This window comes from Mastigoproctus giganteus, chromosome 2, assembly GCF_048544385.1.
Source record: "Mastigoproctus giganteus isolate SK-2022 chromosome 2, ASM4854438v1, whole genome shotgun sequence".
Lineage (NCBI taxonomy): Eukaryota > Metazoa > Arthropoda > Arachnida > Uropygi > Thelyphonidae > Mastigoproctus > Mastigoproctus giganteus.
In genome coordinates, this window is record NC_143576.1 from 259,237,117 (window position 1) to 259,264,251 (window position 27,135).

At 38.1% G+C, this 27,135-nt stretch overlaps 1 protein-coding gene across 2 annotated transcripts in view; it reads right to left on the minus strand.

Annotated features, from left to right (window-relative positions):
• Window positions 1-27,135, minus strand: part of LOC150090421 (lysophosphatidylcholine acyltransferase 1-like) — a 347,274-nt gene that overhangs the window by 108,513 nt on the left and 211,626 nt on the right. For both annotated transcript variants that reach the window (XM_090369114.1, XM_090369115.1), the window contains exon 10: window positions 6,829-6,911. In XM_090369114.1, coding sequence (XP_090225240.1) covers window positions 6,829-6,911 — 83 coding nt within the window. The remainder of the gene's footprint in view (window positions 1-6,828; window positions 6,912-27,135) is intronic.

Below are 27,135 nucleotides of genomic sequence, written 5' to 3' on the forward strand. Positions count from 1 at the left end.
GTTGCCTCCTGAACAAGCTGATGTAAAAATCAACCATCTGATAAATCCACAAAAGCCTTGCTAGTGTGTGACTGACCAACCCACATATTCCAGTCAATATCTGGGAAATTAAAATACCCCATTATAAGACTCTCTGATTCACTGGCCCACTCTATTTCCCTGTACAGTTTGTTATTATGCTCATCAGAGTCATTAGGCCTATAGCACACTCCTACTCTCAATTTTGATCTCCCAATGCTTGTCACACCAAACTGACTCGACACTGCACTGTCCAGCGATGTCGACTGGCTTCACTTCCTTGGATTTTATGTATTTCTTAACTAATAGCATAACCCCTCCTCCCTTCCTATCCTGTCTTTCCTTTCTGTAGACGTTGTACTCCCCAAATTCCAGTTCTGCATTCCTTATATCTGTGTGACACCACGTCTCTGATATTCCAACAATATCCGCCTTTGATGCTTTGAGCAATACCTCAAATTCATCAAATTTATTTACCAAACTACTAGCATTGGTGTACACGCCGGTATACATGCATCTGTTCTTTTTCTTAGCTACACTAACACAACCCATGTATTTACTTGTACCGCAATTACTTCCAGCAGTCTTTGAAATATCCTGCATCTTTCCAAGCTTCTGCTCATTCCAATAGAAGCAGTGCAAGAATCACTTTCACCTCTGCCAGTGGCTATTGTTTGTCTATTAGTCCTTGTATCCCCCTAAGCCAGCAGTTTTCCGACCCACCTAACACTGCCTCGATAGCATCAGCAAATATTCTTGCACCCTTTCTATTTAAGTGCATCCCATCCCTGTAGAAGCAGTCTCTCCTGGTAACAAGTACAGACCAGGCTGAAAAAAATTCTACCCGTTGAGCCTTGCACAATCTTTCCAGGGCCAAATTGATTGAGAAGGCTCTCATCATATACTTCTTCCTATCGTGTTTGGGCAGAATTGCAGACACTTTCAAATTCAACCCTAATTCATGGCTTTGTTTTCAACAGTGACCTGTACTTCTTAAGTAGTTCTGCCCGTCTCCTACTCTTAATATCATTAGTAGGAAACAGTAGGTTTCACTGTAGGAAAGAGTCTTCCAAGTCCATTGAAAGTTCAACAGATAACGCGTAATGCAGAAGTGCAAATTATTCATTGAATCCTGCATGTTCATGTCATGATTAAATGAATAATTCGCTAAGCTGAACCAAGGTGCCTTCTCATGCCAACAACTCTTATCTGATTTTGTGAACCAACCTCCAACTTCACAGGTAACGATATGCACAAAAATACAGGCACATTCCATGGATAGTTACTATCCCCTTGAGGTACATTCAGTCTTTGTGATGCAAGAGATCATACCGAGAATAAAGTGGAGGAGAAATTGTTGAATGTAAACATAAGAAAGGCACCTGGTGGTGGATGGGATCTAGCCAGTTATATTAAAGGAGGCGGCAAATCCCCAATTCACAAAGGCGGATCAAAGGGTGACACGAGTAATTACAGACTAGTTAGTTTAATAAAACAGGCCTACGTGCTCTGGATTCATAATGTGAAAATTTATTTTTTATTTTGTTACACAGAGCATTAATAAAACTACAATAAATAAATTAGCTTTCGGCTGGGTGGCAGCCTTCATCGGATTAAAATACTTGAATGGCAGTTGGAATAGAGATGCACTGCCAGGATGGTGTGTGAGGCACGTGGTTAATTGTTTGTTGATGTTTGTGGCTGTGACGTATGGTGGTGACGTGGCCAGCGTTTGTCTATGGATAGAATTACTGACTCTGTGATGGGGTTAACTTGACAACCACTGTTCCTGTTCAAAGCGGTGTCCGAGCATTTTATATTTAGCGATTCCAACCAGGTACGCCTCAGGTAATGGTGGGACGTCCTTGACAGGTGTGATCTACAAGCACGCGACAATGTGACGACCAACAGCAACGCCAACAGTGACGAGTCATCCACGAGGGCATTCATCCCATACTACCCCAACCTGTCACAGTAGATCGGTAGAATCCTAAGATCGCATGGGATAAAGTGCACCCAACTCCCATGCAAGAAACTGCGTTCTCTCCTTTCCAACATAAAAACACCTGTCCCCACCCTTCTACAGAGTGGTTTGGTCTATCGCATCTCTTGCTGTGACTGCACGAGCTGCTACTTTGGAGAGACTGGACGTCGACTCGAGAAACGTCTCTCAGAACATAAAAGGGCGATCCGTTTGGCAGATGTAGAACACTCAGCTATCGCTGAGCATGTCTGGACAACCCACCACGACATCGACCCACACCGCGATGTCGTGGTTGTGGACAGGTCCCACCATTACCTGAGGCATACCTGGTTGGAATCGCTAAATATAAAATGCTCGGACACCGCTTTGAACAGGAACAGTGGTTGTCAAGTTAACCCCATCACAGAGTCAGTAATTCTATCCATAGACAAACGCTGGCCACGTCACCACCATACGTCACAGCCACAAACATCAACAAACAATTAACCACGTGCCTCACGCACCATCCTGGCAGTGCATCTCTATTCCAACTGCCATACAAGTATTTTAATCCGATGAAGGCTGCCACCCAGCCGAAAGCTAATTTATTTATTGAAGTTTTATTAATGCTCTGTGTAACAAAATAAAAATAAATTTTCGCATTAGTTAGTTTAACTTCTGTTCCAGGGAAAATAATGGAGTCACTGGTTAAAGATGCATTGCAGGATCATCTAGACAAGACTGCAGCAATAATTCAGACACAGCATGGGTTTGTCAAGGGAAAGTCTTGTCTGACAAATTTGATTGGATATTATGATGTGGTTACAAATGAACTGGATGCAAAAAATAATTTTGATATGATATACTTTGATTTCGGGAAAGCTTTTGACACTATTGCGCATGGAAGACTACTGTACAAATTGGTGTAGAATGGTATTAAGGGTAAGTTGCTACAATGGATAAAAGGATGGTTGAGCGGAAGAAGACAGGGGTGGTAATTAATGGGTGCTGCTCTTCGTGGACTAATGTTAATAGTGCAGTCCTACAGGATTTGGTGATGGGTCCACTGTAGTTTTGTATATTTATCAATGATATTGATGAAGGTATATCAGGCTTAGTGTCAAAGTTTGCAGATGATACTAAGGTCGGCAGGGTTGTTAATGACAGTAATGGCAGTGTGCTACTGCAACAGGATCTAGAAAATTTGGGCAGATGGGCTGAGAAGTGGCAACTGAAGTTTAACATTGACAAATGCAAAGTACTGCATATGGGTAGGGTTGCTCTTACGAAGAAAGGTTTAAGTATTGCAAATTAGTGTCTGGAGACTAGGCACCTGCGAGGTGATCTGATAGAGGTGTATAAAGCCTTGAATGGTTTGAGCATGCTCAATGCTGATGGGATTCTTCCTCTTGCTCAGAATAATTACCTGAGAGGGCATAAATTCAAATTGAGGAAAGACAGATGTAGGATAGATGTGCGGAAATTTGCCTTTAGCCAGCGGGTGATTGGTAGGTGGAACAGACTTCCATCCCTTGTCGTGGAAGTTGATAGCCTAAATAAGTTTAAGGCTCAGCTGGACAGGTATTTCGAACGAACAGAGGGGTGAAGTGGAAGTGGTTATTTTTATTTATTTATGTTACTTTTTTTTTTTTTTTTTTTGGCTGATGTTGCATAAGCTTGCTTTCTTGCATCAAATGCCTATGCTAATGCTAATGCTAATTTTCTAGCCTGAAGTACTGCACTTTTCTCAAAGAAAGAGATTTCAGTTATTAACTTGAAGGTAAAACAGAAGTTTGCAATAAACAAAAAACAAAAAAAAAAAAAACACAATCCTCTAGAGCAGTAATATTTTGAATAGGCTGATGTTGAATTACTAAGAGAAAGTCAAATGGAATCTTAGTGATATGTGTAGATTCAGATGAATTAGTAATTAGACAAACCTTTGAAAGTATTCGACCAGACAGAATAGTTTATCATTAATAAAAGCATTATTGCATCTAACATCTTCAACTAGAGGACTGCTTTCTATGAAAAGATGATGAATAAAGATGGAAAAAGCAGAGGTAACAGATTATGTCCTCGTGGGACCCTGGCAAAAAAAAAAAAGCACTCAAGGACAATGCAATTATGTTGCAGGTTTAGAAGTGCAAATGAATATAAGGTGAAATAATAAACTTTAATAGTACATCCTCACAAATACTATAAAAATGCTCTAAGAGATTCAAAAGGACAAATGGTAAAACAGAATCAATGTTAAGACAACATACACAAGTTGACCCATCTTGCTGACTGCATTAGAGGTAAGAAATATGTTATAATAGATTGTCAAGTGTAGAGACACCTTGTATCCCCTAGTAAATGTGGGAAAAGTTAGACAGCAGAACCTGATGGGTTAGAATGGGAAGTGTTCTATGGAATAATTTCACAGTGAGGTAGAAGAAATCAAAATTGAATGCCAATCTTTCATCAGTTTTTAGAACAGCGATAAAAAAACTAGGTATCTCAGCCAAGTGGAAAAATACCCTCTCTTTTAGACAATTGTTGAAAATTGAGGTTTTAGGTTATAAAATATAAACACTGGTAAACATAATAAAAAAAAGTTTGTAATATTATCTGGATCAGAAATATTACAGATGGGAAACTTATTAATTTCCTTTCTTAGTAATATCACTGGTAAATATAAAAGAAAACGAAGTGTAGAAAACATGTTCCATACATTTTTGTGGATCAGGTAAGGAGGTATCAAGGAGGAAGGGAACACTTTTTTTTTTCCCAGTACGGAATTTTGTATTCCAAAAATTTGTTTCAATTTATTTAGTCTTAAAAAGTCAGAGAAGAACACACCTGTAATCGTATTATGTTCTGATCAGTTTTCTGCTTTTTCTGTCATAATTTATATTTCAATAAAAAAAAGTACTCTGATGGTCTACAGCAGGGGTTGGCAACCATTTTTGGCATTTAAAAACAGAGAGAATCCGAAGAGCCTCACCTCAGCTCAAGCTGGGCGAGGGGAAAGCTTTTTTTTTAAGAAATGGAATAGAGTGGGAAGGTGTTTTATTAAAAAATATATATTTTGAAATATTATTTCTTAATACTGAAAAAACATAACAAACATCCAATTAGGTACAAATTAATATGACCTTTGCTGCTGAACTTCTTGAGCGAGTCTCTCAAAATCAGGCAAGTATGCTGTAATTTTCATCTTTAATGAAAATTACGGCATACATCTAACCGTCTAAACAATGCGAGTGTATTATTAATTTTAATCAATGAGAGACTCGCATTGTTCAGATGGTTTCTTGATTTCCTTTTAATATAGTTCACGTTCGAAAATATTTTTCTGCAGAAATATGTCGATCAGAAAACTGAGAGAAGTCCAAATGCAAATATTTTCAAATTTATATACTTGTCTGGTAAGCTGCTCCATGCATCGAACACAATTTGGTCTTGCCTTTTCAACTCATCTATCATTGTCCACTTGTGTAGAATTCCAAGGGCAACCCTTTTGCTTTTCCAAATCCTCAATTTCAGTTTTAAGGCATTTTAGCCTTGCATTCCACACGTCCTTGATTTTTAAGTCCTCTAACTCCATTTTAAATTGTGCTTCATATGGGCCAAAAGTCAAAGAGCTGCAGTTAAATGTTCAAAGATCGGCTCGTGAGCCACAGGTTGCCGATCCCTGGTCTAGAGGTAGAATTGACAGCAATTCAAAAAAGCCATTTTGTAAGCAGTTCTTCTGCAAGACCAAAAGGACAGTCAAAAACCAAATCCCAAAGGAAAACATTCAGAAGATCAAGGGAACCAGAATGCTGAAAAATTTATAACAGAAGGAAAGCATCTGTTAACACGTTAGGAGGCTTTGTGTGGATAAGATTTGTGAATTTTCTTAAAACTGAGTGACAGATTCATATGATCAGAAACAAAAAGGGAAATCCAATTAAACAAAAAAAAAAAAAAAAAGTTAAAAATGTTGTAAATATTAAATCCAAAATTGAAAAAAAAAAAAAAAAAGTTCAGATAACAGCTTTCATCTGATCCACAAGGGATGTAAACACTAATAACATTAACAAAGAAAAGGTCTGACTGATACTGTAAAATTAAATCTTCAAAATGAAATGGCTGGGAGCATTTAACTTCCAGAATCTTGAATTCCAATTCCACTACAGTAAAGCCCACCATTCCCCCATAACCTGTTACTATAAAAATACTGGTAACCAGCAATATTGGACATAACAAGTTCCACAGTGTTATTAAAAAGACAGGTTTCAGTCCCATAACAGATGTCAAATTTATAAGATAGAAGAGAAGATCTGAGGTCTTTCTGAGCTCAAAAGTATTATATCTAGGTCTTCCTCCCGAAAAGCTTATTTTTTGAGATTCTCATATAGTGGTCAAGAAGGCAGAAAGTACCTCTTTTAAACAACGGCTATATATTGATGCAGGGTCATCAATATTCAGCAACTTTAGTCCATTACAGTCATAACACTGGGCAATCAATATCATATTTAAAGATCATTAAGAATGATAGGTTGAGGGGCAATAACTTGACATTATAAGAGAAATGAAATGACAATATAAGAGAAACAACGTAATAAATTTATTGATATAATCAAAACACTTTTGCCATAACAATTATGAAAGAAATTTGTTCAGATTAACTTCTCAGTTAACTTGAAGGTATTTTAGACCTATAACATAAAATGAGTTGAGAGTATTCAGAAAAACTAATGAATATTTTTTTTTTTGCTTTAAAAAAATAATGATTAAGGTTAAAAGAAAATAATTCGAAAGGGAAAAAAATTTATGAGTAATCTTTTCCAAATTTTTCATATATCTGATAAACTCACCTTGCCATGAGAGCTCTAATATTATTAGCAAACAATTTAGGATCATCTTTTTCAGCATCATTCGGCTTATACACAGGAAGATACTAAAAGGAAGCAAGAAAAAAACAGAAAAAATAAAGCTTCTGATAATGTATAGCAGCCACTGATTTTATTACTTTTTATTTACAGGGATGGGATACACTTAAATAGAAAGGGTGCAAGAATATTTGCTGATGCTATCAAGGCAGAGTTAGGTGGGTCGGAAAACTGCTAGCTTGGGGGGATACACAGATTAATAGATTAACAGTAGCCGCTGGCAGAGGTAAGAGTGATTCTTGCACTACTTCTATTGAAATGCAAATGAGCAGCATCCTGGAAAGCAAGGCAATGGGAATTTCCATGACTGCTGGGAGTCATAGAGGAACAAGTAAATACATGGGCTGTGATAGGGTAACTAAGAGCAGAAACAGGTGCATGTATACTTGCATGTACACCAATCCTAGGAGTATAGTTAATAAATTCGATGAGCTTGAAGTGCTAGTCAAGACATCAAAGGCATATATTGTTGGGATATCAGAGACCTGGTGTCACACAGACATAAGCAGTGCAGAACTGAAATTTGGGAAGTACAATGTGTACAGAAAGGATAGACAGGACAGGAAGGGAGGAGGGGCCATGCTGTTAGTTAAGAAACACACAAAATCTAAGGAAGTGCATCCAATTGACGTGGGTGGACAATGCAATGTTGAGTGTTGTTTAGTGTGACATAAGCACTGGGAAAGGAAAAATGAGAGTAGGTGTGTGTTATAGTCCTAATGAACCTGATGAGTATAATGAGCAATTGTGCAGAAAAATAGAGTGGGCCAATAAATTAGAGTGTCTTATAATGGGGGATTTTAATTTCCCGGATATTGACTGGAATTTGTGGGTTGGTCACTCACACACTAGCAAGGCTTCTGTGGATTTATTGGATGATTGTTTTCTACAGCAGCATGTTTGGGAGGCAACTAGAAGGAGTAATACTCTTATTCTGATTATCAGTAGTGATTCTTCTTCATGCAACAAGAATCTGCAGATAAAGGAACCATTAGGTGACAGTGATCACAGTGTGCTGAAGTCAGATTTACTCAAAGAGGTAACTACCATCAAGGGTAAAGGGAAGAGGTTTTTGCTTTTGTAAAGGTGACTACGGTGGTCTGAGACAGTATTTAAAATCTATACGGTATAACCAACTGATGATGTTACCAACAACAAATTCAAAATGGGAAGCATTCAAAGAATTAATCTTGGAAGCTACTAGGCTTTTCATACCAACAAAGAAATATTGTTCAAGATTTAAGCCTAAATGGATGTCAGATGAACTAATTAGATATGTGACAGAGAAGGAAAATGCCTCGGATACATATAAATTAACATGTGACACAGAAGCCTATGACTGGATATAAGCTGGTCTGTAACCAAGTTAAAAAGGAGGTTAGGCAGGTGAAGGCAGATTACAAGAAATCTTTGGCAAAGGATGCAAAGGAAAATAGCAAAGAGTTCTTTACTTATGTAAACTCTGGAAGGAAGGGGATGAATCAGATTGGTCCACTTGATATCGATGGTTCAACTGTTGATGATCCTGCTCAGGTAGCTAACAAACTAAATGAACATTTTGCATCAACATTCACACACATGAGGAGTTATTCAGGGAGGGGAATGCCAGAGGTGTATTCAACTCTCGCAGTAAGCTAGATAATCTTGTAATAACTGAGAGTTAAGTGGAGGAGAAATTGATGAAGATCAACACAAGAAAGGCACCTGGGGTGGATGAATCTATCCAGTTAAATTAAAGGAGGCAGCAAAGAAAGTAAGCAAATCCTTAGAAATAATTATGAGAGCTTCCCTGGACTCGGGGAGGTACCCATGGACTGGAGATGTGCAAATGTGACCCCAATCCACAAAGGAGGATCAAAGGGAGACACAGGTAATTACAGACCTGTTAGTTTAACTTCTGTTCCAGGGAAATTAATGGAGGCACTGGTTAAAGAAGCATTGCAGGATCATCTAGACTAGACTTTAATTATAGCTTGGACACAGCATGGGTTTGTTAAGCGGAAGTCTTGTCTGACTAATTTGATTGGTTACTGTGATGTAGACACAAAGGAACTGGATGCAAAGAAAAGCCTTTGATACTGTTGCACATGGAAGACTGCTGCACAAATTGGGGCAATGTGGCATTGGAGGCAATTTGCTGCTATGGATAAAGGGATGGTTGAGTGGGAGAAGACAGAGAGTGGTAATCAATGGACACTGCTCTTCGTGGGCTAAAGTTATTAGTGGAGTCCCTCAGGGTTGTTGTTTTCTGAATTTATAAATGATATTGATTATGGTATATCAGGCTTAATGTCCAAGTTTGCAGGGTTGTTAATGACACTAATGACAGCACAATGTTGCAACAGGATCTAGAAAAGTCGAGCAGATTGGCTGAGAGGTGGCAAATGAAGTTTAACATTAACATATGTAAAGTACTACATATGGTAAACAGTAATCCCAGAGTAACATATCAACTCTGTGGTACCACACTGACACTGGTAGAGAATGAAAAGGACCTGGGGGTAATTGTGCAGGCAGATATGAAGTTTTCTGAGCACTGCAGATGGTCTGCAAGAGTAGCTCATGGTGTCTTGTCAATGATATTCAGGAATTTTTCTAGCAGGGATAAGATGATTATCCCCTTGTATAAGGCAATGGTCAGGCCACACCTTAAGCACTGTATGCAGGTCTGGAGGCCTCATTTTAAGAAGGATGTAGAGCTGTTGGAATGAGTACAGAGAAGGGCAACAAGATTAGTGAATAGAACAAAGGGTTGCTCTTATGAAAAAAGGCTGAAGTATTGCAAATTACAGTGTCTGGAGACTATGCACCTGCGAGGTGATCTGATTGAAGTGTATAAAGCGTTGAATGATTTGAGTATGCTCAATGCCGATGGGATTCTTCCTCTTACTCAGAATAATCGCCTGAGAGGGCATAAATTCAAATTGAGGAAAGAAGGATAGATGTGCGGAAGCTGCCTTTAGCCAGCGTGTGGTTGATTGCTGGAACAAACTGCCATCTGTCGTTGTAGAAGTCGATAGCTTAAACAGATTCAAGGCAGAACTTGACAAACATTTGGAGTGAGTGGATGGGTGAAATAAAGTTTTTTTTTTTTTTTTGGCTGATGCTATATTAGCTTGCTTTCTTGCATCATGTGCCTTTGCTAATGCTAATTTTAGATCTTATGCATGAGTTTTCTAGAACTCTGAAGACATCTAGTCAAAATGAATACAATGTATTTTCTTGAATACCCATGCACTTTTGTTTTTTAACAAAAAATTCAATCAAAATTTTGGGTACACGGCTTATTCAAAAATTTAATCCAAAGCTTAAGATTTTTACTAAGGCTAGAGCCAGAAGAACAAATAAACACACTGCATTTTTAATGTGATTTTTGATGGAAACAGATAATAACATCAATACTGCTTATTGCTCAATGGAAATGAAAGAAAGTTGTAATATGACATTCATTTTGTCACCTTACTCATAACAAAAATCACTGGATTCTAAGTGTGGCACCCATTACTAGTGAATATAATTTGTAAGATATTATTTATATTGAAATAGTTTTATAAAATTAAATATGTTTGCTAAATAAGAGTACTAAAGGCATGCAGTTATAATCTTTCATTTTAATGGAAAAACTGAAAATGTGTGATGGATGATTACCAGGGAGCATAAATTCAGTCCAACAGGGAAAATTAAGTGGCTAGAGAGTGAGTAGCTTTGATTATGGATAAAAAATGCACACGCATGCATTTTGCCTGTTCTGATCGAAAAGTGTTTTTATGAAGTGCAGAATATCTAATAAAGTCAATGGCATTGAGGACATATACTTATGGAACAATGATCCTAATTACATCTGTTTGGCTGGCGATGAAGATTAACGCAGTGGAGAAGAGTAACTATATCAGTATATTTTGTCCTTAAATTGGATAGTTTTGTTTTATTTGAGAATGGGAAACTATGTATTACCAATAGAGAATGGGAAACTATGTATTACCAATAGAGAATGGGAAACTATGTATTACCAATAGAGAATGGGAAACTATGTATTACCAATAAGTATACTTATTTATTATGAATACTTTTAAGACTTCAATAAACAGAAATAAAAAGTTGTTCCTCCACTCCCCTCCCCTTCTTTTTCATGTCTTAAAAAATGGGATGCACAGTTTATTCAAGGTTCTGGGATATGCAAGAAAATACGGTAAATCTGCCATTAAGAAAGTAATTTTCATATCAGTAATTTTCTCCACTGGAACCTTTTATAAGTCAAAAAGAAGCATTCATGCTTCCCATCCTCAACCAATTTAATGTTTAGCATGTTTGCCATGTCAGAAAAGCTGCTTTTAGGAGTTAACTGTCATGAGTGCCCACAACTACTTGCTACTACAACTTATAGCAATAAGAAAATATTTTAATTGTACATATAATTCATACATACATTTAGTAATTGGTTGGTGGGGATAATTATAACAAATGATTAATCAAGTAAACACATAAGCACCATCGGCAATACAATGATATTTAAATTATCAAATACTACACATGCAGTTTTATCTAATACCAATGACCAAGCCAGTAAGAAATCTGAAAGTGTTGCTTAGAAAAAAATGCATTATCATTAGTAACTGGTGTTATTCTGGATAAAATTTATAAACAGATCTAAATATAGAGCAAAAGTAATTTCAGAAATTATAGAAATTTACCTGTTTCAAAAAAAATCGTTACTTATGCAATAGCATTAGTTGAGGCATATGATGCAAGAAAGCAAACTTATACAGAATCAGCCAAAAAAAAAAAAAAAACCTTCCCATTTCACCCATCCATTCACTCCAAATGTTTGTCTAGTTCAGACTTAAATTTATTTATTTAAGCTATCAACTTCCAAAACAAAAGATGGAAGTCTGTTCCAGCAATTAGCTACCCATTGGCTAAAGGCAAACTTCCGCACATCTATTCTACAACCGTTTTTTTTTTTTTCAATTTGAATCTATGGCCCCCCCTTAGGTTCTTGATCTGAGCAAACGGAAATATCCCGTCAGCATTGAGCCTGCTCAAACCATTCAAGGCCTTATACACATCAATCAGATCACCTTGCAGGTGCCTAGTCTCCAGATGCTGCAACTTGCAGAATTTAAGCCTTTCTTCATAAGTGCACCCCTTTGTTCCTCTCACCAATCTTGTTGCCCTTCTCTGTACTCGTTCTAGCAACTGTACATCCTTCCTAAAATGAGACCTTCAGACCTGCTTCATAATGGCAACAAATTTTCATCAGTTTCTGTGTTTCATTCAGTTGGACTTAAAGAAAGTCATGAAAGCATGTCTAAGGTTTTACATACTAGAAAATACCAGGATTATAGTTGGAACATATGTAGTGATCTTAAGGTTCTTGATCTGTTAGATCAAGAACATTATGTTGTGCAACACTGGGACAAGCGGGAAGATTTCATACCAGGACAATGTAATGTAAAGGATATTCCTTTAGTGCAATCAAACAAGGTTCTTCTTCCACCCCTGCACATCAAACTTGGATTGATGAAAAATTTTGTGAAGGGACTAGATATAGAAGGTAACAGGTTTGCATACTTTGAGAAGTGTTTCCTAATTTAACATATGCCAAATTTAAGGAAGGAATTTTTGCAGGACCCCAAATTAGGAAACTCCCGAAAGACAATGGATTTGAAATCCAGTTAAAGGAAATTGAATTGGAAGCTTGGCGATCATTTAAGGCAGTAGTACATGGTTTTTTTGGGTAATAGGAAAGAAGAAAACTATGAAATGTTGGTGTCTAATTTACTCAAGTGCTACAAAAACATGGGATGTTGAATGTTGTTAAAAATTCATTTTCTTCATTCCCATCTAGAATTTTTTCCCCGAAAATCTGGGAGATGTGAGTGATGAACAAGGGGAACAGTTTCGTCGAGATAGTTCCATGATGGAAAAGCTCCAAGATCAATGGGATCCTGTAATGATGGGCGATTACTGCTGGTTCCTTGTGAGGGAGAGTAAGCAGGAATACAAGAGAAAATCCCTTAGTAGCAAACATTTTTGAGGACAATTATGGACAGGTATGCTGATTATATATTACTGAAATATAACTATTTCACTATGATTTATGATATTTTTTCCGAAGTTAAATGAGTTATAGAGAATGTATAATATTTTTTATGCTTGTATTACAAACTTGAATTATACATATATATCCCTTTATTTTAACATTAAAGGGATATATACATCTACATTTTATGATGTATATGTGATAGAGACTTTTTATGGTGATTTTCGGAATCAGCATGTTTATTTCCTCCAGAATCACATATTTTCATTGAGGAGGTATGACAAAAATATTTTTTGTTGGCTAATGTTATTATTCTTTCCCTCCAACAAGTTTGCCCCTAGTAGCTAATCAGATAAGGTAGACATAATCTTTCTGTAATAAAGCTATGCTGTAAATTGCCTTATTATTCCATTCTTGTCTAGATGATACTGTACTTAACTATGAATTTCATAATCTTCCCTGGTCTGTAAGTTTGACTTCTAGTTTACAGGGATTTAGGGCAGGAGCCATGCATTACCTTAGTTTGCTGAAACTTGCTCTAATACTAGCCATTTGTTACAATTTCACATTTACAAGTAGTTGGCTTAACCATGCTGGAGTAAGTTGTATGCTTTTGAATTTATTAATATTTTGTGCTAATGATATTTTGATCCCTTGGAATTGTACATTATCTACCAAACTGAATTATGACATCAATCCTAATATTTATTTGTTTGAGCAATACTATGTGTGGATAATGTAAATACATTAAAAGAGAAATAAAGTGCTTAAACTGTGAGATTTAAATATCTGTTCATTTTCAGTTGGAAAATATATACAGAAGGGAATAAGATATTTCATGGTATATTCCTAAACTTAATCAGATTTCTGTCACTGCTGCTTCACAATTACAAAGGACAGAATGGCCAAAAGTTTAACATATACATGATTTCTGTATCTAAGGGATCACATATGTCAAACATTTAGCCATTCCGTTCTCTGTAACAGGAAAATAGCAATGGCAGAAATCAAGACGAAATAGTAGGAACATGCCACAAAACATCTGATTTTCATATATATATAATTTACAATTGGATTTAGAGATCTTTAGATCTCATGTAAGTTAAATGTACTCTAGTCCTCTTTTAATTAATTCTGCTACAATACTTGGCTCTTGATATATATACGTGTATATATATATATATAACATGAACTGATAAACTCTTGCAGTTCATGAACTGGCCAGTTTATATTCTACCCAATTTATGAACTGACGGCCTGCTGAAAGAGTTCCCTTAATCTCATGGTGCTGAAATTAATAGTGAACTGGAACACTGCTAAAGGACTTTCCTTAATCTTATAGCAAGTTGCGATTAACAATAACCTCAACAATACAGTTACATTGGTTGTGCTGACCTGGGACAAGAGCAGTTATTTGCAAGCATAGCTCCTCCTACCATTGATAGTGACTGGCTGCATTTATTCTAGGGCTTAAAATACCTAGATCCCGAATACTGGAATAGATCCCGAATACTGTCATTTTTTTCTGGTATTTAAATCCCAGTATTGATACAAAAATATCGGTTTTTCGGTATTAATTTAAAAAATAATTATCCATTATTTATTCACATAAAGGTTATAAAATCGACAACAACAAATCATTAATACTGCTGAATTCAAACGAGGGATTGCTATACACAGTACAAATGCAGCGGAAACCTCAAAACGTTATGAAACTTCGAGACAAAATCTTGCAAATATATTTCTCTTGGTAAGTATAGTGTGTGTGTGTGTGGAAGTAAAGCACTTAAGGAATAATGAAAACATCATTACGGAAATATTTCCATTAGTGGGAGTAGGCCTGGTGGTGCAATTAAGGAATATGGTGAACAGTGGCATGTGGAAGGGAATATGTTTGTTTGTTTGTTTGGTTGGTTGGTTTTTAGGAGCATTAGCAACTAAGGCCATATTGCTCCGGGATATGCGGTGGTCATTCCTTGACCTTTCCGCATCCTCCGTATTTGGTGGTGACGGGCTCGAACCCCGGTCTAATCAAGAAGCGTGTGCTGTGCACTGCTGCTCCTTCCCACCTGGCTATGGAGGCGCTGGAAGGGAATATGGTGAACAGGTGTGGAAGGGTTAAAATTAACAGCTTCTAAACAATAGTTTAATCCCTCTATTACACCTCTACTTGAGGATGCGACAAGCAACATTTAGTGCATTTTGGGAAAGGTGTCGGTATGGAGCCGTTCAAAAGGTATTGTGAACAGGTGATCTAGAGGTAAAAGATGAAAGTATTTCATTGTGTTGGAAAAATATTCTGTTTTTCCTGTTTTAACCAAAGGAAGAATAGTGAGTTTAAAGAATAACACCGTGATTGGGTCAGGTTTAAATTAGACAGGGATATGTAAATGCGTGCAAACCCCTCTGGGGTTTACACATAAGCATGAATATAAAAAAAGGAGTATAAGGGGCGATTGTAACTTGCAATAAATAAATAAATGAGAAGGATATAAATAAGGTGCTCACACCAAAAGAGAGGTTTGTGGTTGTTGTTTGGAGGGGGTTGCAGACTTCCAGTGGTAGTTCTGGGTTCAGTTCTGGAGCGTTCAGCTATATAGTGAAGGGTTCCACTGGGCATGTTCCTGTGCTAGAAGTTAATCTGGAAGTTGAATAACAAGCCAGTCAGATAATGCCCTGGCTTCTACTGCTGCTGCTGCTGCTGTGGTAATTTCCTTCAGTATTAACAGAGAACTCTTCTCGAAATTCCGAAATAAGCTATACAGCAGAGATGCAAAGTTCAACTAAGAAAAGAGAGAGAGAGAGAGAGAGAGAGAGAGAGAGAGAGAGAGAGATCATTGCACTCCATGAAAGGAACCCACACAAAGGAATCCCACTGTAAAAGAGAAGGAAAGTAAGTCCTCTGAACTGTGTTGTTTTGGAAATGGTACTTAGATAAAATGGGAGATTATTTTAGAGTAAGGTTCAAGTTAAAGAAATACGAGAAATAAGGAAATGTTTAGTTCTGAGTTAGTTAATTGGTTGAATTTGTAAAGAAAATTGATATTGCTAAATTAAGAGAAATTACATGGAATTGTTAGCATTAAGTTAGCTACTTATGGATTGCTGTTGTGAAGAGAATTGATATTGGTGATTAAGAGAAATATGAGGAAGTGATTAAGATTGAATTAGTTTAGTGTTTGAAGCTGTAGAGAGAGTTGAGATTGTTAATTGAGAAAAATTTTATGGAAATGATAGCACGTATTAACAGATTAAATGAGAAAAATGAATGGATTAGATGTAAATGAACACCAGTTATGTATTTTAAGTAGATTTGTATGATAAATGACTTTTATTTTATATTTGTGTCATTGCTCTTGAGAAACTGACAGCTCACATATAATATATATACAATATATAATATATATATACTTGTATGTGTGTGTGTGGGGGGGGGAATATCCCTCAGCTCCTGGGAAATTCTCATTTTTTAACGCAGTCAGGTAGCTTGTGGGGCTTAGTGCTTGAGGGGAGCTGCTGTACGAAAATCATAATGGCCACTGCAGCAATACTAAGGTACAGAGAAATAAAAAGTAATAACCCCCCCAACTTAGATTTGGTTTCCTCACCAAACTTAAACATCAGTCCTTTTCTTTCATTAATACGAGTATAGTGCCATAAAAAGTCAAAAAGGATTTTTTATTTTTGATAAAAAGGAAATAAGATTTTTGAAGATGAGGGAAGAAGGGAGAGTTAACTGCAACTCATCTATGACTATCTCGGTACACAGCACCAAACAGCACAGAATCCAAAAGGACGTTTTCTGCAACTAATTAAATATGTACCAAAATTAGATCCAGCTTAAACGATAATATTATTGAGTTTCTTAAGAGCTCACTTTATTGGGACAGGTAGTAGTAGTGGCATGTGATGCAAGAAAGCATGTGTATTATGCAGCATCAGCCAAAAAAAAAATTTACAAAACAATTCCTTTTAAATGTTTGTCCGGTTCCTCCTTAAATTTATTTAACCTATCAACTTCCACAATGACAGATGGAAGTTTGTTCCAGCAATTAACCACCCGCTGGCTAAAGCCAAATTTCCGCACATCTATTCTACATCTGTCTTTCCTCAATTTGAATTTATGCCCCCTTAGGTTCGTAATCTGAACAAGTGGAAGAATCCCATCAGAATTCAGTATGCTCAATCCACTCAAGGCCTTATACACCTCAATCAGATCACCTCAAAGGTGCCTAGTTTCCAGCCGCTGCAATTTGCAGAACTTAAGAAGATTCCCTTGGTAAGAGGATCCCTTCATTCCCCCTCACCAATCTTGCTGCCCTTCTCTGTACACACTCAAGCAAATCTACATCCTTCCTAAAATGAGGCTTCCAGACCTGTACGCAGTACTCAAGGCGTGGCCCGACCATTGCCTTATACAGAGGGACAATCACCTGCTTTTCCCTGCTAGCAAAATTCCTGTATATCATTGACAAAACCCTATGACCTGCCCTGGAAGCCTGTCTGCATTACTCAGAAAATTTCATATCTGACTGCACAATTACTCCCAAGTATTTTTTATTTTCTACCACACAGTTGGTACGCTTCTCTTGGGTTACTTCTACCCATATGCAGTACTTTGCATTTGTCAATGTTAAACTTCAGTTGCCACTTCTCAGCCCATCTGCCCAAATTTTCTAGATCCTGTTGCAGTAGCACACTGTCATTAACAACCCTGCCAACCTTTGTATCATCTTATTTCGGTAGTGCGGATGCTTATTTTATGTTTTTAGACCAATTGTATGTTTAATAATTTTTGCTAGAATATTTATTATTGTAATAAAAGTTTGATTTAAACGTGAATTCAAGTAATTTCTTGTTTTTTCCTTATTTTATTGCACCTAATTGTCATAAAAATTTATTGCGAAAAATGTTTTTTTTTGTTTGGAATACCAGTATCCCGGTTTCATAAATTAAAAATACCGGTATTAAGATTTTGACTGGTATTGTGGGCCCTAATTTATTCCTTTTTTAGATTTAATGCAGAGGTCTATATCATGTGTTTGCTAGGCTGCTAATTACCACAAATGAAAGTCTAGTAAAAAAAAAAATAGTTATGTCAGTTTATATGACTGGGAGGGATTCAAGTGAGGGAGAAGAAGGGGAATTCACGATTTTTTTTCTACTAGACTTATACGCTAATCTAAAGTGGATACCATATACTAAATTTCACCCAAAAAACATATGAATTGAAATTTCATTTTATTTAATATTTTATAACTTAACCACTTTACTATAACCTGTGGTAATCATTATAACATTGTGAATAAGTCAGTGTCCTTAGAATTTTATCTCTAAGAATAATTACATCTATTCCATTTTAAGAGTTAAATGTTTTATTTTGTTTAATATTTTATAACTAAACTTTTGTTGTGGTTCAGACAATAAACAGTTTGTATATCTAAGGCATGTTTATTCATATTATTATTTGATATTAAATGACCAGTTCACGAAATGGGCTAGACACAATCAAAATTTTGCCTGGTTCATGAAATGGGAAAGGGGAGAGACAAATTCATGGAATGGACATATATTTGTCTATTTCATGAACTAATCAATTTCACAATCCGGGTGTAACCTATATATTAGATTAAATTAGGAATATGCTATTGGGGAGCATGCATGCACACACATGCAAAAAAAAAAAAAAAAAAAAAAGAAGAAAGCAGCTATAGCACACTGGACTATCTCCATGAGCTCTGATAACTATAATTGCTGCTATATGGAGCAATTATAGTTATGGAATGGCATACAACCAATATGAGGCAAATGAGAAATCGAAGTAGGGAAGTTTTCCAGCTGCCTGATCCTTCTCCCTAGAATGTCCCACAAGTTCAACAGAATAGATGAGAACACTGTGGAAGGAGAGCCAACAGGACATGTTGAAATCCATTCATGTTCTTGCCCCATTCAAAAACTTTTCTGGATTGAGGAACAATAGAAATTTTGTGTCCAAAAAAGATTTCATGACCTATGGGGTAGGAGAGTGTCACAGGATATACATGGTCAGAGATAAGATGCCCAGTTATGTTTGAGAGGTCACATGACCAGGTTTGTTGTTTGTTATTTGGTTTTTAGGAGCATTAGCAACTAAGGCCATATTGCTCCGGGATATGCGGTGGTCATTCCCTGACCTTTCCGCATTCTCCGTATTTGGTGGTGACGGGCTCGAACCCCGGTCTAATCAAGAAGCGTGTGCTATGCACTGCTGCTCCTTCCCACCTGGCTACGGAGGCGCCACATGACCAGGCATCTTAGTCTTCCCAACAAATGGCATGCCAAATCATTAACACCATCACCTGCTTCAGGCAAGAACACATTATGGGTGCAAACTTTCAAATGGTTTACCCTACAGTTTAGTCCCTAATCCATGGATTAGCATAAATTTTGTTTCAATGGACAAGACAACTTTCTGCCATTGGTCAGTAGTTTAAAATCTGTGCTGCAGACATTACTTTTAGGTGGCATTTTCTATTTATTTGCAAGATGAGTTTTCTGATTAGAACACTACTGTAAATTACCTGTTTATGCAATTCCTAATGTACTTTTCTAATCAAACATTCACTTTACAACCTTTGTTAATTATGTAGTTATAACATATGAGGTAACATGCCTATCTCTTGTGGTGATTTGTGAAAGATGTTATTTGTATTATTGGTATCATTTGCCTTTTAGCCAGAGGTGCTTATGGTTGCATGACTGTCTTTTGTTTTCAAAAAAATACCTTATAGGCTGTTTCCACTGACACACTGGCTAAATTCACTGCATCTTGAAGAATTCACTCAGATGAATGAGCCCATAAATTAAGCTCCCTTGGAGAACACTGATATCACTTGTTCCACTCATGCTGCATACTATGTGTAGCAGTTTTCCAGTGCACACATTTATATATATGTTCCCTGAGTGCCATTTTGTAAAGCAAATAAATATTTGTATCACAAAGCACATGGGAGGACTATTTTGGCACACACACACTGCCAATTCTCCATTCTTTTTTCCACACATACAATTATTATTATTGGCTCTAGTAGTGGCAAACATGATCCTCTAATAATGTCTCATTCTTCCTTAAATTTATCAAACTACTCCCACAACACTAGATGGCAGTTTGTTCCAACATGCAATTAATCTCTGGATGACCAAATTTTTGCATATTTATTCTGCAGCCATTTTTTTTTAAACTTAAGTTTATGTCTCCTTTTGTGTATGTCTGAGAAAGAGCATGAATCTTCATTAAGTTTACTCAATCCATTTAAAGCCTTAAACAATTTAATCAGGTCTCCTTGCAAGTGCCAGGTTTCAAGCAGATAAATTTGCAGAACCTAATTTTTTTGTTGTAAGAGCATACCCCTTTGTATGCTTGACTAATCTAGTTGCTTCACTACATCCATTAAGAGATTCACATCTTTCTTAAAATAAGGCTTCCAGACTTCGCATGCAGTACTGAAGATGCGGCAGAACCACTGGCTTATAAAATGGGATAATCATTTCCGTGTTCCCGTTGACAAAGTTACTGTATATCAATGAGCTATTCTAGCAGCCTGTCTCCATGCTCAAAAAATTAACAGTTCTGTAAAGCAGTGAAGACAATGATAGAGAAATAGGGGTAATTGTACAGTCCAACATAAACAAGAGAGAATTATTCATGTTGAAATATACAATTATTACATGTGGCACTCCCTAATTGGTAAGTTATTCTGATTACTGCTGCCCATATACAGTACCTTGCATTTACCAGTATTAAACATCAATTACCACTTCAGCCTTTCTGGCTAATTTTTCTGGTCTTGCTGCAGCAATTTGCACTGATTCCTTTCATTAATCACCCTGCTAACCTTTGTATCTTCTAAAAACTTGGACAATAAGCTAGACATGCCTTCATTAACATCATTAATAAATATTGTAAACAGTAAGACACCTAGCACTGAGAGACTCCACTAATAATATTACTTCAAGGAAGGCAGTGACCATTTATAACCACCACTGTCCTGTGCAACTCAAACATCCCTTAGCAGTAACTTTCCCTTTTCCCATTACCACACTTATAACTTGTACAAAAGTCTTTCATGAGGAAAACATCAAAAGCTTTAATGAAAGCTAAATTTATGATGTCAACAATATTGTTTGAAATCAGTTTAGCATTTGCATTAGTAGAGACATATGATGCAAAAAAGCAAGCTTATACAGCATCAACCAGAAAAAAAAAAAAAAAAAAAAAACCAACTTTCCACCCTAGACACCCTTGTCCGGTGCGAGGGCACATCCTTGAAGACGACAGTCCATCGTAAACCTATGCGTGCTGGCCAATTTATCAACTTCCGGTCAGCACGTGCATGTAGTCATCTTCTTGCCACTGCGCGAACCTTGCTAACTCGTGCCTGGACACACTCTAGCTCTGTAAGTGAGAGGCGCACAGAGATTGCTAGAGTCAAAGCGGACCTTGCAAGGTGTGGCTATCCGATCAATACCCTTGACAGGTGTGACCTACAGGCACGCAACCACGTAGCGACCAACAGAAACATCCAAAGTGGTGACTCAACCACGAGCGCCTTTATCCCATACTACCCAAACCTATCACAACAGGTCTGTAGGATCTTAAAATTGCATGGGATAAAGTGCCTCCAACTCCCAGGCAGAAAACTACGATCCCTCATTTCCAACGTAAAAACACCTGTCCCCACCCTACTGCAAAGCGGGTTAGTCTACCGCATCTCTTGCTGTGACTGCACTAGCTGCTACTTCGGGTAAACCGGAAGGCGCCTCGAAAAATGCCTTTCCAAATACAAGAGGGCGATCCATTTGGCGGATGTGGAGCACTCAGCTATTGCTGAGCATGTCTGGGCAACCCACCACGACATTGACCCACACCGCGATGTCATGATTGTGGATAAGTCCCATTATCTGCGCTGCGCCTGGTTGGAATCGTTAAACATCAAATGCTCCAATACCTCAATGAACAGGAACAGTGGTTGTCAAGTCCACTCTATCACCGAAGCAATAGTCCTGTCCATTGACAAGCGCTGGCCACGTCCACATATGTCACAGCCACAGGCTTCAACCTCAAACAATTAGCCACGCGCTTCACGTACCAGATTGGCAGTACATGCCTCCATTCTAACTGTCAATTTATGTTTTTGTTTCAACTGAAGAAGGTTGTCTAACCAACCGAAAGCTTTGTATGTTTCTATGTATATTTATTAAACCTGTTACAATTCATTCTGAGAAAGCCGTAATTTATTTTACTAACCAACTTCCCATTTCACCCATCCATTCACTCCAAAAAGTTTGTTCAGTTCTTCCTTGAATTTATTTAAGCTATCAACTTTCACGACAGATGAAAGTTTGTTCTAGCAATCAACTACCAGCTGGCTTAAGGCAAATTTCCGTACATCTATTCTACAACTGTCTTTCCTCAATTTGAGTTTATGCCCCCTCAGGCTTACAATCTGAGCAAGAGGAGAACCCTATCAGCATTGAGCCTGCTCAAACCATTCAACGACTAATATACCTCAATCAGATCACCTTGCAAGTTCCTCGTCTCCAGACGCTGCAATTTGCGTTACTTAAGAAGCCTTTCTTGGTAAAAGCACACCTTTGTTGCTTTCGTCTGTACTCCTTCCAACAACTCTACATCCTTTCTAAAATAAGGTCTCCGGCCCTATACGTAGTACTTAAGGTGTAGCCTGACCATTGCTTTACACAAAGGGATAATCACCTCCTTATCCCTGCTACCAAAATTCCTGTATATCATCGACTAGATACCATGAGCTGCTCTGGTATCATGTCTGCACTGCTCAAAAAACTTCATATCTGAAGGCACAATTACTCCCAGGTGTTTTTCAATCCCCACTGCCCTGAGTGTAGTACTACATGGTTGGTACATTTCTCTTGGGTTACTACTATCCATAAGCAGTAATTTGCATTTGTCAATGTTAAACTTCAGTTGCCACTTCTCAGCCCATCTGCCCAACTTTTCTAGATCCTGTTGTAGTAGTATACTGTCATTAATAACCATACCAACCTTTGTATCATCTACTTCAACATTAAGCCTGCCTGATATACCTTCATCAATATCACTGATAAATACACAAAACAACAAAGAGCTCATCACCAAACCCTGGGGAACTCCACTAATAACATTAATCCACAAAGAGCAGTGTCCACTGATTACCACTCTCTGTCTTCTCCCACTCAACCATCCTTTCATCCATTGTGCAACTTACCCTTACTGCTCCAATTTCTTCTAAGTGGAACAATATCAAAAGTTTTCGTGAAATCCAAGTATATGAGATCAAAATTATTTTTTGCATCCAGTTCCTTTGTGACCATATCATAATCTCCAATCAAATTGGTCAGATAAGACTTCCCCTTAACAAACCCAAGCTGTGTCTGAATTATTACTGCGGTCTTGTCTAGATGATCCTGCAATGCTTCTTTAACCAGTGACTCCATTATTTTCCCTGGAACAGAAGTGAAACTAACAGGTTACATTTGCACATCTCCAGTCAGTGGGGACTCTTCCCCCTAACTCCAAGGATGCTTTCATAATTATGGATAAGGGTTAATTTACATCCTCTGCAGGCGCCTCCGTAGCCAGGTGGGAAGGAGCAGCAGTGCGCAGCACACGCTTCTTGATTAGACCGGGGTTCGAGCCCGTCACCACCAAATACGGAGGATGCGGAAAGGTCAAGGGAGTGACCACCGTGTATTCCCGGAGCAATATGGCCTTAGTTGCTAATGCTCCTAAAAACAACAACAACAACATCCTCTGCCGCCTCTAATGTATCTGGATAGATCCCATCCACCCCAGGTGCCTTTCTTACGTTCAACAATTTCTCCTCCACTTTGCTCTCAGTTATCACAAAATCGTTTAGCTTCCTGCCAGAGTTTGATAAACTTCTGGCACTGCCCTCAATGAATATCTCCTCATAGATGCAAAATACTCATTCAGTTTGTCAGCTATCTGGGCAAGATCATCAACAGTCGAACCATCGACATCAAGTGGACTAATCCATTTCATCCCCTTCCTTCTAGAGTTTACATAAGTAAAGAAGTCTTTGTACAAAAATTTGCCAAAGATTTCTCGTAATTGGCCTTCATCTGCATAACCTCCTTTGTGACTTATTTACAGAATAATTTATATCTTCCATAGGCTTCTGTGTCACCTGTTAATTTATATACATCCTCTGCATTTTTCTTCTATGCCACGAGCCTCATTAGTTCATCTGATATCCATTTAGGCCTAAACCTTGAACAGTAATTCTTAGTTGGTATGAAAAGCCTAGTAACTTTCAAGATTAATTCCCCGAAGGCCTCCCATTTAGAATTCACCGTTTTTAACATCATCAGTTGATCCCACTTTATAGAATTCAAAAACTGTCTGAGACCACTGTAGTCACCTTTACAAAAGCAAAAACTCTTCCCTTTACCCTTGATGGTAGTTACATCTTTAAGTAAATCCCACATCAGTACACTGTGATCACCGTCACCCAGTGGTTCTTTTATCTGCAAATTCTTAATGCATGAATAATCACTGCTGATAATCAGATCAAGAGTATTACTCCCTCTGGTTGCCTCTCTAACATGTTGCTGTAGAAAACAGTCATCCAATAAATCCACAAAAGCCTTGCTAGTGTGTGAGTGACCAACCCACAAGTTTCAGTCAATATCTGGAAAGCTAAAATCCCACATCACAAGACATTCTGATTTTCTGGCCCACTCTATTTCTCTGCACAATTGTTCGTTGTACTCATCAATAATTAGGCCTATAACTTACTCCAACTCTCATTTTCCCCTTTCCAGTGTTTATGTCACTCAACATTGCACTGTCCATCCATGTCAACTAGATACGCTTACTTAGATTTTGTGTTTCTTAACTAACAGCATAGCCCCCTCCTGCCTTCCCACCCTGTCTATCCTTTCTATACTCATTCTACTCCCCAAATTCCAATTCTGCACTGCTTATATTTGTGTGACACCATGTCTCTGATATCCCAACAATATCTATCTTTGATGCCTTGATCAGCACTCCAAATTCATCAAATTTATTTACTATACTTCTAGCATTGGTGTACATGCAAGTTTACATGCACCTGTACTTACTCTTAGTTACCCTAACACAGCTTATATATTTACTTGTTCCATAATGACTTCCAGCAACTCTTGAAATCTCAGGCAACTTGCTCTCTAGGCTGCTGCTCGTTACAATAGAAGCAGTGCAAGAATTGCTTTCTCCTCTGGCTGTGGTTACTGTTAATCTTTTAGTCTGTGAATCCCCCCCCCTCCCCCGCCAAGCTAGCAGTTTTCCGACCCACTTAACGCTGCCTTGATAGCATCAGCAAATATTCATGCATCCTTTCTATTTAAATGTATCCCATCCCTGTAAAAGCAGTCTCTCCTGTCAGCAAGCATAGACTATGCTGAAAAAAATTCTATCCCGTGAGCCTTGCACAATCTCTCCTGGGCCGAATTGATTGACAAGGTTCTCATCATTTACTCCACCCTATCGTGTCTGGGCAGAATTGCAGACACTTGCAAATTCAACCCTAGCTCGTGACTTTCTTTCAACATTGACCTGTACTTGTTAATTGCCATGATGTCCAGCATAACCACAAAACACACTATTCATACTGCATGATGGAAGAGATGGGATGGTTGGAGCTTTTCTCTGGAGACTAACTATAGTTTTCACCACCTCAAGCTTCGAATAAGAAAGTAGTGATATTGCACAGATAATGAGAATCATCTAACACCAAGTATTGCCTGGTGACACAGAAGGTCAGCATTTCCCTATGGGGTGTCAACATCACATCCCAACCCCCTGCTTATGTTGGTTCACATCTGGTTAGTTTCCTCCAGTATAGTAGGTGAACTGTTTCAGTTCTTGTAAATGGAATGGGGGGATATATACCCAGGGTTACTAAAAAGATCTACCACCATTATGAAGTTGCAAGCAGAGGACTTGGTTGTTGCAGAACAACTGGAATTTGCTGAAATTCGGTCAACTTGAAGAGGCAAAAGCCTCAGGCTTCCTTGCACCATATGGCCAATAATAATAATAATTAAGGTCGAGAACATCACAACCAGGCCAATCCTCATTAGAAGAGAAATCTTTCAGGGAGATGCTCTGAGCCCACTGTGGTTCTGTCTAGCACTCAACCCTCTATCCACCACGATTAACGGCAGCAAGTATGGATATAACCCTCAAAGGAAGAAAGAAAGAAACTGTACACCCTCACCCAACTGATGTACATGGATGACATCAAGCTCTACGCGGCAAAACCGAGAAGCAACTCCAGCAACTACTCCGGATCACCAAAGAATTCAGCAAGGACATCAGGATGGAATTTGGTTTAGAAAAATGCAAGACCCACACACTGCACCAGGGAATATTAGTTGGCTGAAACTATCAGTTGCTGACTGGTAAAGAGATCGAAGCTATGACAGAAGGAGAGACCTACAAATACCTAGGAATGATGCAGGCTCAGAAGTTAGAGAACAAGGAAATCAAGAAGTGCCTGACCAAAAAATATCAACAGAGACTCAGAAGCCTGCTGAAAGCAAAATTGAATGGAGGGAACACAGTTAAAGCCATAAACACCTATGCAGCTCCAGTACTACCATACACCTTTGTGGTCATAGATTGGACTAACACTGAGCTAGAAGATATCAAGCGAAAGACAAGGACAATGATGACCAAGAGCTGCCAACACCACCCGAAGTCAGCAGTGGAGAGAGACTAACAATAGCTCGGAAAGAGGAAGGAAGGGACCTGATAGAAGAACAGAAAACAGCGATAGTTAACCTGAAGGATTACTTCGAGAACAACACAGCACCACTCCACCAGGCCATAAGGAAGATAGATAAGTGGTATACCCCACACAACCTAAGCGAGGAACCCCCCTCCCGCCCAGACGGTACAAGAAACGAAGTTAGAAAGATGGGCAAAGAAGACACTCCATGGCAGACACTATGATGACCTCCATCAAGATCACATAGATAACTGCTTCCACTGCATGGCTCACAAGCGGGACGCTCTTCCCCGAGACTGAAGGATTCATGCTGGCCATCCAAGACCAGGCAATCAACACCAGAAACTATAGAAAATACATCACAAAGGAGCATGGAATGTTAGATGACATATGTCGACG